At 52.5% G+C, this 13,369-nt stretch overlaps 4 protein-coding genes across 4 annotated transcripts; all 4 read right to left on the bottom strand.

Moving 5' to 3' along the window:
• Positions 1-196: 196 nt before the first annotated feature.
• On the bottom strand, positions 197-1,402 carry HMPREF1120_01096 (aquaglyceroporin like protein; the record flags this gene model as incomplete). Its single annotated transcript, XM_009155104.1, has 2 exons — positions 197-850; positions 941-1,402. The coding sequence occupies 2 exons, from the start codon at positions 1,400-1,402 to the stop codon at positions 197-199; spliced, it is 1,116 nt and encodes a 371-aa protein (XP_009153352.1).
• A 1,398-nt stretch (positions 1,403-2,800) lies between these two features.
• On the bottom strand, positions 2,801-3,725 carry HMPREF1120_01097 (7-alpha-hydroxysteroid dehydrogenase; the record flags this gene model as incomplete). The annotated part of the gene is made up of 4 exons (XM_009155105.1): positions 2,801-2,890; positions 2,958-3,261; positions 3,317-3,613; positions 3,676-3,725. 4 exons carry the CDS (start codon positions 3,723-3,725, stop codon positions 2,801-2,803), a joined length of 741 nt encoding a protein of 246 aa, XP_009153353.1.
• A 2,989-nt stretch (positions 3,726-6,714) lies between these two features.
• Positions 6,715-9,834, bottom strand: HMPREF1120_01098 (uncharacterized protein). The gene has a single exon (XM_009155106.1). The coding sequence runs from the start codon at positions 8,576-8,578 to the stop codon at positions 7,457-7,459; it is 1,122 nt and encodes a 373-aa protein (XP_009153354.1). The 5' UTR covers positions 8,579-9,834; the 3' UTR covers positions 6,715-7,456.
• A 795-nt stretch (positions 9,835-10,629) lies between these two features.
• On the bottom strand, positions 10,630-12,461 carry HMPREF1120_01099 (uncharacterized protein). The gene has a single exon (XM_009155107.1). It carries the CDS (start codon positions 11,702-11,704, stop codon positions 11,141-11,143), a length of 564 nt encoding a protein of 187 aa, XP_009153355.1. The 5' UTR covers positions 11,705-12,461; the 3' UTR covers positions 10,630-11,140.
• Between the last annotated feature and the right edge of the window lie 908 nt (positions 12,462-13,369).

Here is a 13,369-nt window from a genome sequence, read left to right on the forward strand (position 1 = left end):
AGATATATGATCCAGCAATGCCCAATGTCGACCATCCACTTCCATCACCCTCAGTCCACACACACACACACACACACACACACACACACACACACACACACACACACACACACACACACACACACACACACACACACACACACCAGCAGAACCTCCATTCCATCTCAGCTCACTGCCACTGCAGCTAGTACTGTTTCTAGTACTGCTTCTCATGAACCCCATTAGCCGCATTGACCCCATTAGCAGAATTCATGACCCCACGGTTGGAATCCCAAGCCTGATTCTGGACATCAACACCCGTGACTTTGGAAATATGTCTCTGCAAACCCTCCTCGCCGTCCTTATGCTCAGCATGACCGGCATGGATCTTCTGGAGACTGTCCCTGATAAGCAATTCATAGTACCCCGTAGCGAAAATAGTAGCAGGGACGTTGACCAGAATCGAAATCCACGAATAACTGCTCGAATACGTGAAGGCCTCCTTGCCAAAGAAAATGGCGGCCACGATTCGAGTACCCAGATCCCTAGCCAAGTTGGTCGAGAGAGTGTTTCCCGCAAAGCCCCAGACCATACAGGCGTAGGCGATACCGATGGTAAAAGGCACAGAGACAGGACTGACGAATGGGTTGGCTCTGTCCAAGCACGCCCAGATGACAATGCCGATGTAGCTGTCCACAAAGAATTCCTGGAAGAACAAGTATCCTTGGTTGGTCTGGTTCGTGTTGGGAAACGCGCAAAGTATACTGGCCACGCCACCGTTGTAGACTGCTGTGCCGTGGTTCTTGATGTCGAGAGCCTTGGCTGCCTGGATTTCGGGCCAGTAGCATGCCATGAGCATTAGGCCGGCCAACTGGGGGAAACATTAGTGAGTGACCCCAGAAAAGAAGAGGCGACCGTTCCAATTCGAACGTCAACCAAAGGGGAAGTTGCAACAACTTACAAAGGCACCAAAGATTTGTGAAAAGATATAATGCGGCACTTTTCTCCAGGGGAATCCTTCCCAGATTGCGAAACAGATGGTAATTGCCGGGTTGAAATGACCGCCAGACACAGGGGCACATGTGATGATTGCAAACGCGATACCAATGGCGAAAGCCCATCCGATCTGGAAGAGATTGCCGAAGATGGTGACTCCGATCTCTGCTGCTACGGGGTTCGTGGTGGCTAATGTGAATGAAGCCACCGAGGCGATTCCGGGGAACACGTAGAAGAAGACGCCGGTGGCTTCGGCCATCATCTCACGCAGGATTCTGGGCCGTTTGTGCTCAAAGTCCAGCCTGCGCTGGGAAACGGGTTTGGCCGGAACGACATGACGAGTGATATGGCGTTGAAGCACGTCCGAGACACCGAGTTCGATGTCGTGAGTATGCTGGCGAACCAGATCGTTGCCGCTTGACGACATGACGGGCAGAGTAAAATCTGGGCTTTAGAGGATCCTAATCCGGGGCAGTGGGAGTGAAGATCTGGGGTACTGAGGATGAAGAGTAATCATGGAGAAGTTCTGGGGAGGATGGGATGTAAAGTAGCTGTGGTGATGAGAGGACCCAAGGGCTTCCGCCGCTCGGATCCCACTGTTTGGTTGCACATTTTCATTCATTATTATTAGTAGTAGCAGTATTAGCCCATCCGGACCTACCAGAAAGGCAGATTGTGCAGACGTTCGTGTGGCCCTAACCCCAGCAACAACCCCGGTAAGCCCATACTGTGGATTAGAGAAGTGGACATTTCAATCCGCGTGAGAGGAGCTCTGGAAGCGGGCAACCATGCGCAGGGATGATTTCCACTTTCACTTTGCAACGCTGTGGAAAAAAAGTTCCAGTTGTTGTCATAAAGAAAATCGGGGCGTCATTGCCAACCGAAAGGGATGTTCGGCACCTGAGAAGTGGCATTGCTTGTCCAGCTTACAAGCTTTGATCTTGTGCCCAGCTAACAACCGGGCCAATGAGGCCCCTGTTCGAGAAACACTCGGTCCATACATCATTCGAAAGCGTGTTGGAGGTGACGGACCCAGAGCGGAGTTGTAGCGAGATCAGGAAACGCGGGAATAAGAGCAGGGGCAACCGAAGGGCCGATGCATAGCGAACTGGAGATCGATGGAAGAGGCAGTAAGCAATCATATCGGACGAGGACACCAAGCCTCGGCACGTTGGATGCGTCATTGGCCGTGTACCTCGCGAAAAGTGTAGCCGATGAACGACGGGAAGGGCAACAGGAGATGGTCGACGGGTTTTTCTATTGATTGATTCGAGGTCGAGGCCGCATTCCCCGTGGGCCGGTCGTTCTCCATGTGGAGAAACTTTGGGCTGACCACCAAAGTTGGGGCGACTTTTCCACCGCCAGTGTCCTTCGTCCGTCCGTGATTCGTGCCTGCGCGTCCATCCGTCAGCTGAGGTTGCATAACAGATTGGTCAGATACTGTCGTAGTCTATGTCAGATACGCTTCAACGGCGTCAATTACTCCGAGCCATGCGCTGATGAGACGCACGCATAGCCGATCGCTTGCCGTCGGTGTCGTTCCGCGCAAGGCCGTGCCATACAAAATGTACTATTGTACATTTCAAGAGCTTCTTTCACCTCGGTTGTCAAGTATGCAACAAGCGATGGACTGTCTCAGACACGTGTTAGGCGGTCTGGGAATGAGACCAGATCCAGTTCCACGGTGAAATGAATGCCCTTGAGCTAACAGTATATGCATCAGAGAAATATATTTGTCAGGTCTGCATCGGAACAACGGACTAGACATTGTGGCTTCGAGACATTGCTCATATTGCGTGATCTAGCTGACCCTCCTGGCGCCTTCTCACCACTTTTCAATATATGGCCGGATATCGAGCTCGTTGGTGAAGCATGTCCTGGGCTGGGTATGGAGATACCAGTACGCATCGGCGATCTGGAGAACAACGAAAGAGGTCAGCCTGTGTCAGGGGAGAATGGCCTCGATGCTGGAAAAGACCTACCGCCTCTGGTTTGATCTTCGCGTCTGGATGATCAAATTTGTAGGCCTTGGTCCTCTCAATGTCAATCACACCATCAATAATGGCGTGCGCGACGTGAATGCCCTTCGGGCCGAATTCTCTCGCCAGTGATTGTGCCAGCGCTCTCAGAGCAAACTTGCCTGTCGCGAAGGAGGCACAGTGTGCGGAACCTTTCATGGCGGCAGTGGCGGATGTGAAGATCAGTGTGGGAGGGTACTCGGGCGATGCATTGACCCTTTCCAGCAGCAGAGGCAGAGCAGCTTGCGAAAAGTGAAATGCTCCTCGTCTAACCACATACCGGTCAGAAGAAAATGGTGTAGGTGAACAGAAAGGGAACCTACCCGTTGGCTGCCCACCCAACCTCGAACTCCTCCTCCGTGAGCTCCAGGAAAGGCTTGCGGATGAATCCACCACCCACATTGTAGATGGCGGCAGCAAGCGTTGCACCTCCCAATTCCTTCTTCAACTGCTCGAACGCGTTCTTGACGCTTTTCCCGTCGGAAACATCGGTGCTGATACCTATAGCTTTACCGCCAGCTGCATTGATTTCTGCCACAACAGGGTCATAGTTGGCAGGGTTCCGTGCCAGTAACGCAACCGAGTATTTTTGGGCGAAGCGGCGAGCGACCGAGGCACCTCTGTGACAGTAAGCGCCTTGTACCTGATAGACCTCTGTCTTCAAGTTGCGAGTGAGACTTACGTGCCTGGCCCAACTCCAGCGACGACAGCCCAAGCCTTCTGCGACGACATTTTGATGTTGAACGAGCGGGTCGGCGTCTATACGAGGTGGTTGTTGAATTGCAACTTGACTTACTGTCCTGTAGACTTACTGGGATGGTGGATAGGCGACGTTGTTTACATAGAAGTCAGAGATCATTGAGCCCCTCAATGATGCGATCGTCTTGCAGGTTCGCTTTATGACAAATCGTGGTTTATGTGAGCAGGTTCTGAGGTCCCCGATGATAAGTAATCCCGGGGATGCGTTGCTCTACTTTAACGGCACTAAGCTTAGGAACACCCCGATGCCTATAAGGAGCCCTATAAGAGCTCTAGAAGCTACCATACAATGTTGTAGGTGCGCCCACCGGAGCCTGAAGAGCCCGAGTCCGAGGGGATCTGGGGTTGGGTCAGCCTAAACAAGCCCCTGATGCATGATTCCTGATCAACATGTACTGGAAGTCCATACCTACACTTGCACTGGCAGCGAGTAACAATTAAGCCTGAAGGCGCTCTGGATGTGTTGTCACCAGAAGATGACACAGACTCGGATCCTTGATGTACTATCGCTAGAATTAGTACCTATGTAGTTGATGGCACGGCAGCCTCGACAATAAATGCACATTTGAAGTGCCCTACCTGGTAAGCTTGGGTGCACTCATAGTGACTACCACCGCAGGCAGGTGTACCTGATCAGTACCTACCTACCAACTACTTTGGAGTATGAGCCAGCGTGCCATCGTTGTGCTGCTATTCGAAGCAGCTACATGACTGGCATTGGTGGTGCCCAGGGTGCAGTGGCTCCTCCTCTGAAAGAGCCTAGGGAGCCGTTCTGGCCTGCGCAATAAATTTCCTCCTCTCCAGAAAACCGATACAATCTCTAGGCACAAGTTACGCCTTTATCTCTACACTCAAAGATCGCATTCTTCGTTTCACGTCCTTCTCGGTACTGTACCGGACAAAAACGACGACGTACTTGACATTGAAACAGCGGTGAAGGACGTCCCTCCGAAAAGGGCACGACGGCACCTTACCTAAATCTGCCCAGAGGCATCGCGGTACCTGCAGCAGATCCGCGGCCGGGCCACCCGCTTGTTTCGACGTCCTTCGCCCCTTTTTCATATGAGCCAGCTTCGTTGCCAACCCCACGAATGATGGGCTGCGAGCGACTTCGACAATCGTTTAACAGACACATGCAAAGGGTCGAAAGTCTAGCCTAGTTGCGTCCGTCGGGTTCGCTGCCAACACCCCTAGCGTGTAACATCATGGGCTTTCCCACAGAGACTGAGAGGACGGCTCAGATCGAGAGGGTTATGCCCGAACGTCGAATCAAGCACCGGTTGCAGAGGGGTTGCAGGCCATCTCAAGCACTGGGCAGGCCGGGTAGGCCTTAGGATGAGGTAACTTCAAAGATACAGCGATCGTGTATTGGAGACCATCAAAAGTACACAATACGGGGGAAAATTTCATATTCTGGGTGACTGCTGCCATAGTGTGTGCTCCAAGTGGCTTCTCTGCCTGCGCCAAAGATCCTCCCCTGTGTAGGTGCCTGGGCTAAACTCTGGATGCACTTCGAGCCAGGCCTCATCGATGTTGGCACTTTCAACTAATGATTGGACAATGAATTCGTCGACATGTGAAGGTGGCCATCAGTCTGAGAGATGCTGGAGACGAGCATGCTCATCTGACATATAAGATGCAGAGGCTGTACCAAGGAGATGGCTGGCCGAGAAGCAATGCAGTGGCAGGCAACACTCCTTGCATACTGACCCAGCTCTTCAGCTCTCCTACAGCGTCGTCCACAGACCTGTCAGATGCCCCAGATCCTAGCGACGACGATACGAAACCGACCAAGAGAGACGTGACTGTCAGTGTCCCGGAGTTTCTTCGACACCGTGTGACCCGTAGCGGTAAGGGCAGTGCCCTTCCAGCGTGTGCGCTGTGTGAGGTGGCGGCAACGACCCCTTCCGATGTTTGTGGGGATGTTTGCGGGCATGTGTGCGACTTGAAGCGCTTGTCAAGATGCTATCACACCCACCATCACAAAAGCCACATCGAGGGAGGGGTTCATGTAAGTTGCCAGGAACGCACAAGCGTCGAGACACAAAGCAAACCTACCTAGGTAGCACATCCTCGTCTGCATCATGATTCGTCCCCACGGCTAAGGGCGCCAACTTACAGAACGGGAGCGGAGCGGTTGGTATGCCAAACGATGTTTTTTCACACTGGCACTCCCAAACCTCAGCTTCGTCTCACCAAAACTTCGGCAGAACACGAGCGCCATTTTCTCTGCTGCCCTGTAAGACCTATCTACCTGAATGCGCGCGTATACATGCAGGTTGTCGTGAGCCGAGTGGCTAGAGCCAATCATCACCATCCGGAGGCGCCGGATCGATTAAGCGGATGGTTGGGTTTGCACTGCACCGTGTTGACAGTGGCCAACTTGAAGTTACATACGAGAAGGACTGGGACAGATGGGCTGTCTCTCTAATCGGGTCGTCGCTGCGTGTATACGAGGCGGACAACCTCTTGTTCCCTTAGACCCTTGTCCACTATCCAATTGCGGCCTAAACCATCTCGACTCGAGGCACTGCAGACGCCAGTGAGTTGCGATGCTTTCAGGTCTTCGCCTCCCTTCCTAGAAACCACTGCCACACTTCTCATGGCATTTATTATATCCGCCACGAGGATAGGGTTGCCTTGCCACCACCACCACCACCACCACCATCATCACAACTTGAACCGCACACTCCAATGCACACGCCCTTACAGTAAGCGCCTAGCGAACACCACTTCAAGCGACTTCGTATTCAACTCTTCGAATGAGGAGGCTCGACTAATACTCTGTACAGAAGTTAAGCCGAGCCATAAACTCTACTACCAGGTATTGTAGGCCGGCGCCGTGTTTTTGTGTCATCTGAGTCGGTTCATCAATTTATTATATGGGGAAATTGAATAGAAATAGAAATTGAATGGAAATAGAACAGTTAGGTCAACGAGTAAAGCAAACGAACAGAGCTTATGCCCCTGAAATGATACTTCACACATACATAAAACCATACAATAAGCCATTTAGTACTGTACTATTAAAAAAGAAAGCCAACCATAGCCTAGATAAGACAAGTCCGCAACTCCTGGGGTATATAGCGCGACAACGGAAATAATGACAAAAAGTCAACGCCGAGAGCAACTCCCAAGGCAGAAGACCATGTGCGTGTATAAACGCATAAAAGTACATGGTCAACATCAGCCATAGAAACCCAGCCCCTGTATGGCTTGCTGTCAGCGTCAGGCAACTTTTTCCCTCCGACCAGAAGAAAAACACCTCTGCTCCGTGCTTTTTGCCCCATATAACATTATTGTTGAAGCTGTAACACTCCCCTGCCTATCCACGCCGATCCGGTTCGCCATGCCGTAAGGAAACCAATAATGTGTTATGACCCCAATAACCAATGAGAATGCCGTAGCCTGCCTGTGCGTTATGAATGACTCAGAGATCCCCCATGATGCGCACCTAGGTATACATAAATGGATGTAATCAAATAACTCGCTTGAGGTTTGATGCCGTGTTGTTACATGTGCCTCACCATAAGCGCCAATGAAATGCAGAATGCACTATGTGCTGTATAGTACAGTGTTGTCGTTTAAGTTGTTGATGAAGTTTTGGGGCCGAGTCATGCTTGTTTTCGCCACATGGAGATCGCCTCTCGCTTCGAAAAAGGCGGCGACCGAGATCTGTTGTTGTTGACGCGTCGGCGCCATCCCTAGGCAACAGAGGGTCGACGCAGCGTGTCCTCGCAGTTGACGTCGAAGCGCATGCTCCAGAGTCTGATTTGGTTCATGATCTTCTCCGTCTGTTCGAGGTGGCGGTCGCGTCCGAAGATGGAGTCGACAAACTCGGTGCCCGCCTTTTTACCCATGGTCTTCGTGCCGTCACGTTTGGCAGCCTTGAGCATGTAGTGTTCGCACTCCTTGAGGAGCGCCTTGAACCTATCCCACAGCCGGTGACCACTCACGATGAAGTCCTCGACAGTCTCTTGCTTGTCGAGGTTCTGGATACGATCAACGCATTCTTCGGCCCGCTTCATCTTTCCTGCGAGCTTGATGAGCAGCAACCACAGTTCGCCAGCCATATCAGCGATAGGTGTCGAGGCGCCGTGATGGAAGACGGTCCAGTCGTAAATCCACTTGCCCAGGGAGTTGGCATCAAAGACACTACCCAACAGAATTATGGGCAACTCCGTAGGATCCCAGTGCTTTATGGAATAGCCGGGCGGGATCCCGGCGCGAATGGCATCTTCCTCAGTGGCCTGTGGCGTGGGCTTGTGCTGGCTGGGCTTGGATCTGTGTAATGGCTTGGTGGTGGACGAGGACCTTCGAGCCCTAGACCGCTTCGGTTGCTCATCTATGACCTGCTCCTGCCCATAGTAGAAATACGTGTCAGTGCTTGGCTTCCGCATATGCTTGGTTTTGGAAGGCTTTGGCTCGCGGTAGATGTAGGTAGGCGGCTCTCTTGCATATTCAGCTTGATCGTCGTAGATGTAGATGGGCTGGTTCTGTTTGCGTGACGTTGAACGGGTATGATATTTGGAGCGTGGCAAGGTGCCATAGCTCTCGTAGTTGCGGGACTTGGCCCTTTCCTCACTCACATAAACATCATCCCGCGGTGCAGCATACTGAACTCGGGGCTCATAGTAGGGTGGCGGAGAGCCAGCGGGTGAAAACCAACCTCCAACCCTGGGTGAAGGGTTGTAGCTGGCCTTACGCGCGTGTTTCTTGGGCGTCGTGTCATATTGAGGAGCATAATGAACGTACTCGCCGCTGCTGTAAGGCGAGGTGGTGTATTTGGCGTAATGCGCCGGGGGAACGCCGTAGTGATAACTCATGTTGGCCCAAATCGATAGCCTCTTCTCCGATACTGGGCGTCACTCCTCACTCCTGCCCCTTTCCGCAGCAATCTTTCCCTCGATCCGGGTCCAACACGTTCGGGTCTGGTTGTGTGTGTTTTTGAGGGGAGAGGTAGGTCCGGAAAATGCTGGAATGACTGAATATCATAGCGTAACTGGGCTCGAAATTTGGTTGAGCCGGGAGGAACAGGATTGAGACTGCGGACTCAATCAAATCAATAGCGATGTTGAAGCTTGCTGTGGCGGCCTTGCGATGACGCGCGTGTTAAGTGGTGAGGAGGGAAAAAGAGAGAAAAGTCGGATGGCTGGGTAGAGTGAATGGAAAAGTAAATATCGTTGTCTGCGGAGTGACAAAGAGTTCGATGGGAACTAGCGGCGCGGAGCATGCGTCCCGGTGTGACTGGATGGGCCGCTGGAGTCGACGGACCGAAGAACGGGCCTGATGGGGAGGAGGCTGCCCTGGAAAGCCGCTCGCCCAGGCTGCCCTTGGTCGCGCTGTTTTTGACGTGGCTGAACCTTTTGACTAATCCGTGCTAGCGATGACTGGAAGTCTATGGAAGCCTCTGGGACCACCTCAAGCTCGCTGGTAGAGAGTGGCCAATGGGCAAGGCTGCAGGACAGATGAGAAGTCCTTTGTTGAAGGAAATTGATGGTAGCGAGGGAAATCAGGGAGTGGATGCAGCCGATGGCTTTGCGAATTCCAAGGCTGGCTCATCCCTGGCAAGCCTTTGTAGAGCTGGACCGGGGGCTGCCAGATGTCCACCATGCCCCTATAGGCCCCTGCAGCGTCAAAGACGGATGTACCAGGAGTCAGAAAACCGGATGTGGTGTTGGGTCGATGACTGGGGGTGTTGATTCGCTGTGGATAGGCCCTGGCAATGGTTTGATGACAGCGAGCAGGGAGAGGCGCGCTTCCGATTGTGGTGGGAGGCCTTCGTCGTATGGTATGATACTGTAAATACGCTGGATAGTTGCAAGAACGGTAAAAGTACGGATGGAGGCGGTGGGAGACGGCGACGGAGTGGGAGGAGGGTGCTTCTGGTCTTACCCAGCGATGCCAACAAGAGCGTAGCCATTGATTGCGTCTAAACCATGCGTGTTGTTTTTTTTGGTCTCTTCCTCTTGTGCTCTGGTCTCAGCAATATGGCAGCAAACGGTAGACTCGAGAAGAAATGGAGGGATGCTTGACAGTAATGCCAGCGGTGTCTGAGAATCTGGGTGTTTGGTGCCTGCAGGTGCCTGCCCGCGGCTGCAAATAATAATACTACTACGCTTTCCATGACTAGTTGTACTGACTCCCACTGACTGTCCTTTGCCTGCGCCCACAGTCCTATGGTACATATACAGTGTAGGTACAATGCTTCAGCTACATATCTGGTCTCGTAGAACCTGTCATCGCTCACCTCGCCGCCGCGTGTTTTTAGACCCCAGTCACGAACATCCTCGGATCACTCCTCCCACGTGTCGAGATACATCCCGGCGGGCAACCGTCGTTGGCACAATATATGGAGTCCGAAACTCAGGGCAACGACATACAGTATACTAGTATCCAAGCCTACTAGAACTGTTTCACCACTGCGCCTCAGCTTATGTCCGTTCGGCTGCCAATAAGCGGTCATCCACTCCTCTGAGATTGTCTGTAACGGGCCCTGGGCGATATTCGGTTCGCCAATGTCTTGCTCCATCTGATCTCCCTGTCAATCAGGATCATATTGTTCTTCAATAATACACTGGTCATGCGAACTTTCGGGCGGACCGTGCCCCGGGCTCTACCTTGCCATAACGCGTGGTTCTCACTCTGGCAGAAAACGAGCACACAAAAGAACAGCGCGGATTTCGGGACAGGTCAACACCAGCATTGAAAAAGAAGGCTCAGTCAGGTTGCGGATGGTCCAGCTTGCTTGACTGGATAGTTTGCCTCGTTCACCTGCGACATCTCAAATGCTCCTCTTGCTGGTCGAAATAGCAAATTATCTCCTCCCAATCACGCTCCGTGCCGAAGTCACCTCTTTTCAATGATGATCGGTCAGATGCACTGTCGGTCGTCGAGATCCAATTAGTCGGGTCGTATGCACGATGGAGCCTTGTTCGACTCCTGTCGATTTGTGCCCGGTTGAGAAGCGCAGCAGGCCTTCCCACCCCCTGGCATTCATTGCATTATGGACTACAAAGCGTGCGGCAAGCCAAAACCATATCGTCCTGTTTGAGACAAATCAGGCTCGACTAACTAACAATTCATCGAGATCCAATATGGCGTTTCGTCTTTGCTGACTATCACTCGCAACGGGTTGAGCTGCAGTTTGCCACAAATCATACAAGCACACCAGAAGGTGATGCGCACCTGAGAGCCACATGCAGCCGCCAAACAATCCTGAACCAGGTTCGAGCCTCTCAAACTGAGCTTCGCACTTTGCTCGTTGTATTGTTGTCCTTTCTGGCGGCCTGCTTGGTGTATAATGGTTGTCCTCAAACGACTATCGACAAAATCCTCCGACCTCTGGCGACCTCCATCGATACAGTACCTACCGTCATGAAACAGTCCTACACTGTACCATACAGTTCTGGCAGTCCTAGTTCTCCAACACTCGATGATAGCATGGCTCCCGTTTGGGCTGAGTGTTGGGCAAGCAACGAGTGAGAGGGCGCCAGCTCATCGCTGCTGGAGCTTAGCCTTGGCAAGGCTTGGGCAGCATCACTTCGTCCTTCACCATTGGCAGTACAACAACTCGCTTTGACCGTTTGTTTTGCATCGAAGAAACTGACTGAGTGGAGGCCTGCAGCATTTCGCTGTAAAAAGCACCCAATCCAATTGATCATTCCCGTTTGAAATGAGGCAGACTTGCATGGCCGCCGCTGCGTCATGTCGCTTCGCCCCGACCCGACGACGTCCCTTCTCGAGCCCAATTCTCGAGCCCAACTTGAAAGAGTCATCTCCACTGTCACTCTAGCCGAAACTGGGCATAATTGTGTGAGGATGGTACGCTGTTGTTTGCGTGACGATGGAGTCACCGCACTCTTACCAGGTGATCGGGCTTTCAGGTCATCTCGCGAAGCGACGCAAGCCGTCGGAGTCATTCGCAAAGCACATGCCAGTTGGCACCACATGGATTGCAGGGGCCTCTCAATTCTTTCTTCAAGAGCGGTGAACGCATCACAGGTTATCGCCCATGTTTTTCAGCGTTAGCGACAATTCTCCTGCTTGCAAGCCCGCTTGTATCATTGCGATACCTGGCTCTGGTACTAATCCAAAGGAACCTCGCTGGGAGAGTGGCCAAATCAGGGCGTGGCGATGCCTCCAATCGACTACAAACCGAGTTGTTTGTATGATGTGAACTCTCCAGGCGGCAGTTGGTAATGACTCAATATATGATCGCTACGGCCGCGTCTCGCCCTCGAGACCAGGCCGACCTGCAAGTTGAGGGAGCGTTGGGATTGTGATGAACGATACGGGAGGGTCCGACCCCCCGGAAGGCAATCTCCACCCTTTCCTCCTTCTAACCTTACTACCAACTGCGATACTAGCGCTTGAGAATCGCATTGTTGATTCTCAGTCCTGAGCATTGGACCGGGATGTTGTCGTGGGAGAAGAATGGGCCGGTATGTCGAAGATGTCCAACACTACAGCCACCTCGTTTGTTGTAATGTGAAAATGAGCGTTGGGTGCAGAATCGAATACCCCTGTTCAATCCACATGTCTGCAACATTAACAGAGCACCTGCGTAAAAGCCATCTCTGTACAGGAGACGCTCGCCTTCAACGCACAGCAGTTTTCAAGGTAGGACATTAGTATGAATGGGCACGATAGTCTCGTGCGCAGGGCGGCGGACAGAGTTTATACCCTCTTTCTGGCTTCTAACCGCGCTTTGCTGGCCCTTTTGATATGAGATACCTACTTCCAGGTAACTAGGTAGGTATGCACCTAGTAGGATAAAATGCTATATCGGCCGCTCAGGTGCCCGCTCACGCCACGTTCGGAGGCTGGAGCAGCATACCACTATACAATGACGGTCCCTTGAGACGCGGAGATCCTATTTACGTTTGATGCTTATCATCTATGGCTCCGGACGTTCAAAGAACGATCAGTAAGAACCTCAGCCAGACTCTACAGGGAAAGTCAGTTGCGCCGCCAGGGTCCTGAGTGCGTGGAGTCCGGGGAGCATGTGGGAAGCTGAGGTATTGAGCGCGCAGGTGTCATTGTACTGTACGACCCAGGCCTGACGCTTGGAGCGATGCTCTACAATTGCCCATCCAAAACGTCTCATCCGCCAATCTCGCGGGTGCTCGAGTGCCTGGGGAAATCATTAGCCACTGCACCCTGCATTGTAGACTCCCTTTAAGTTTCTTGTGCTCCGGGGTGGCTCTTGTCGAGAGCATTTTATTAGCCTATTGATCCGCCTGAAGCTGGGACTTCAAGTTGAGGGTGTCAGTGGCCGGCGGCCTGCAAGCGACATTTCTCTCCCCCCGCCTTGCAATACCGGCAGTTCTCCCCTGTCCTTTTCGTCCTTCCATCTCGACAGATAAGCCGCACACTGCTGTAGGTTACACATGTTTATTGATGTTACTGACCACTGGCAGTGCTACTCGTTCAGATAATAACCAGGATCGGCCTGAAGTCCGCTCTCCCCCGCCCAGGGCAAAGCCTGAACTCCCCGCCGCCACTGTTGCAATGCAGCGCCGTTCGTCTTCCGGCTGTTACTCTAGCTGACCTGACCTATCCTTGCTATGTTTGGATGCTCCAACACCCTGGAACGCCTCTTAACGTCATGTCCC

The sequence above is a fragment of the Exophiala dermatitidis genome (assembly GCF_000230625.1).
Source record: "Exophiala dermatitidis NIH/UT8656 unplaced genomic scaffold supercont1.1, whole genome shotgun sequence".
In the NCBI taxonomy this organism is placed as follows: Eukaryota; Fungi; Ascomycota; class Eurotiomycetes; order Chaetothyriales; family Herpotrichiellaceae; genus Exophiala; species Exophiala dermatitidis.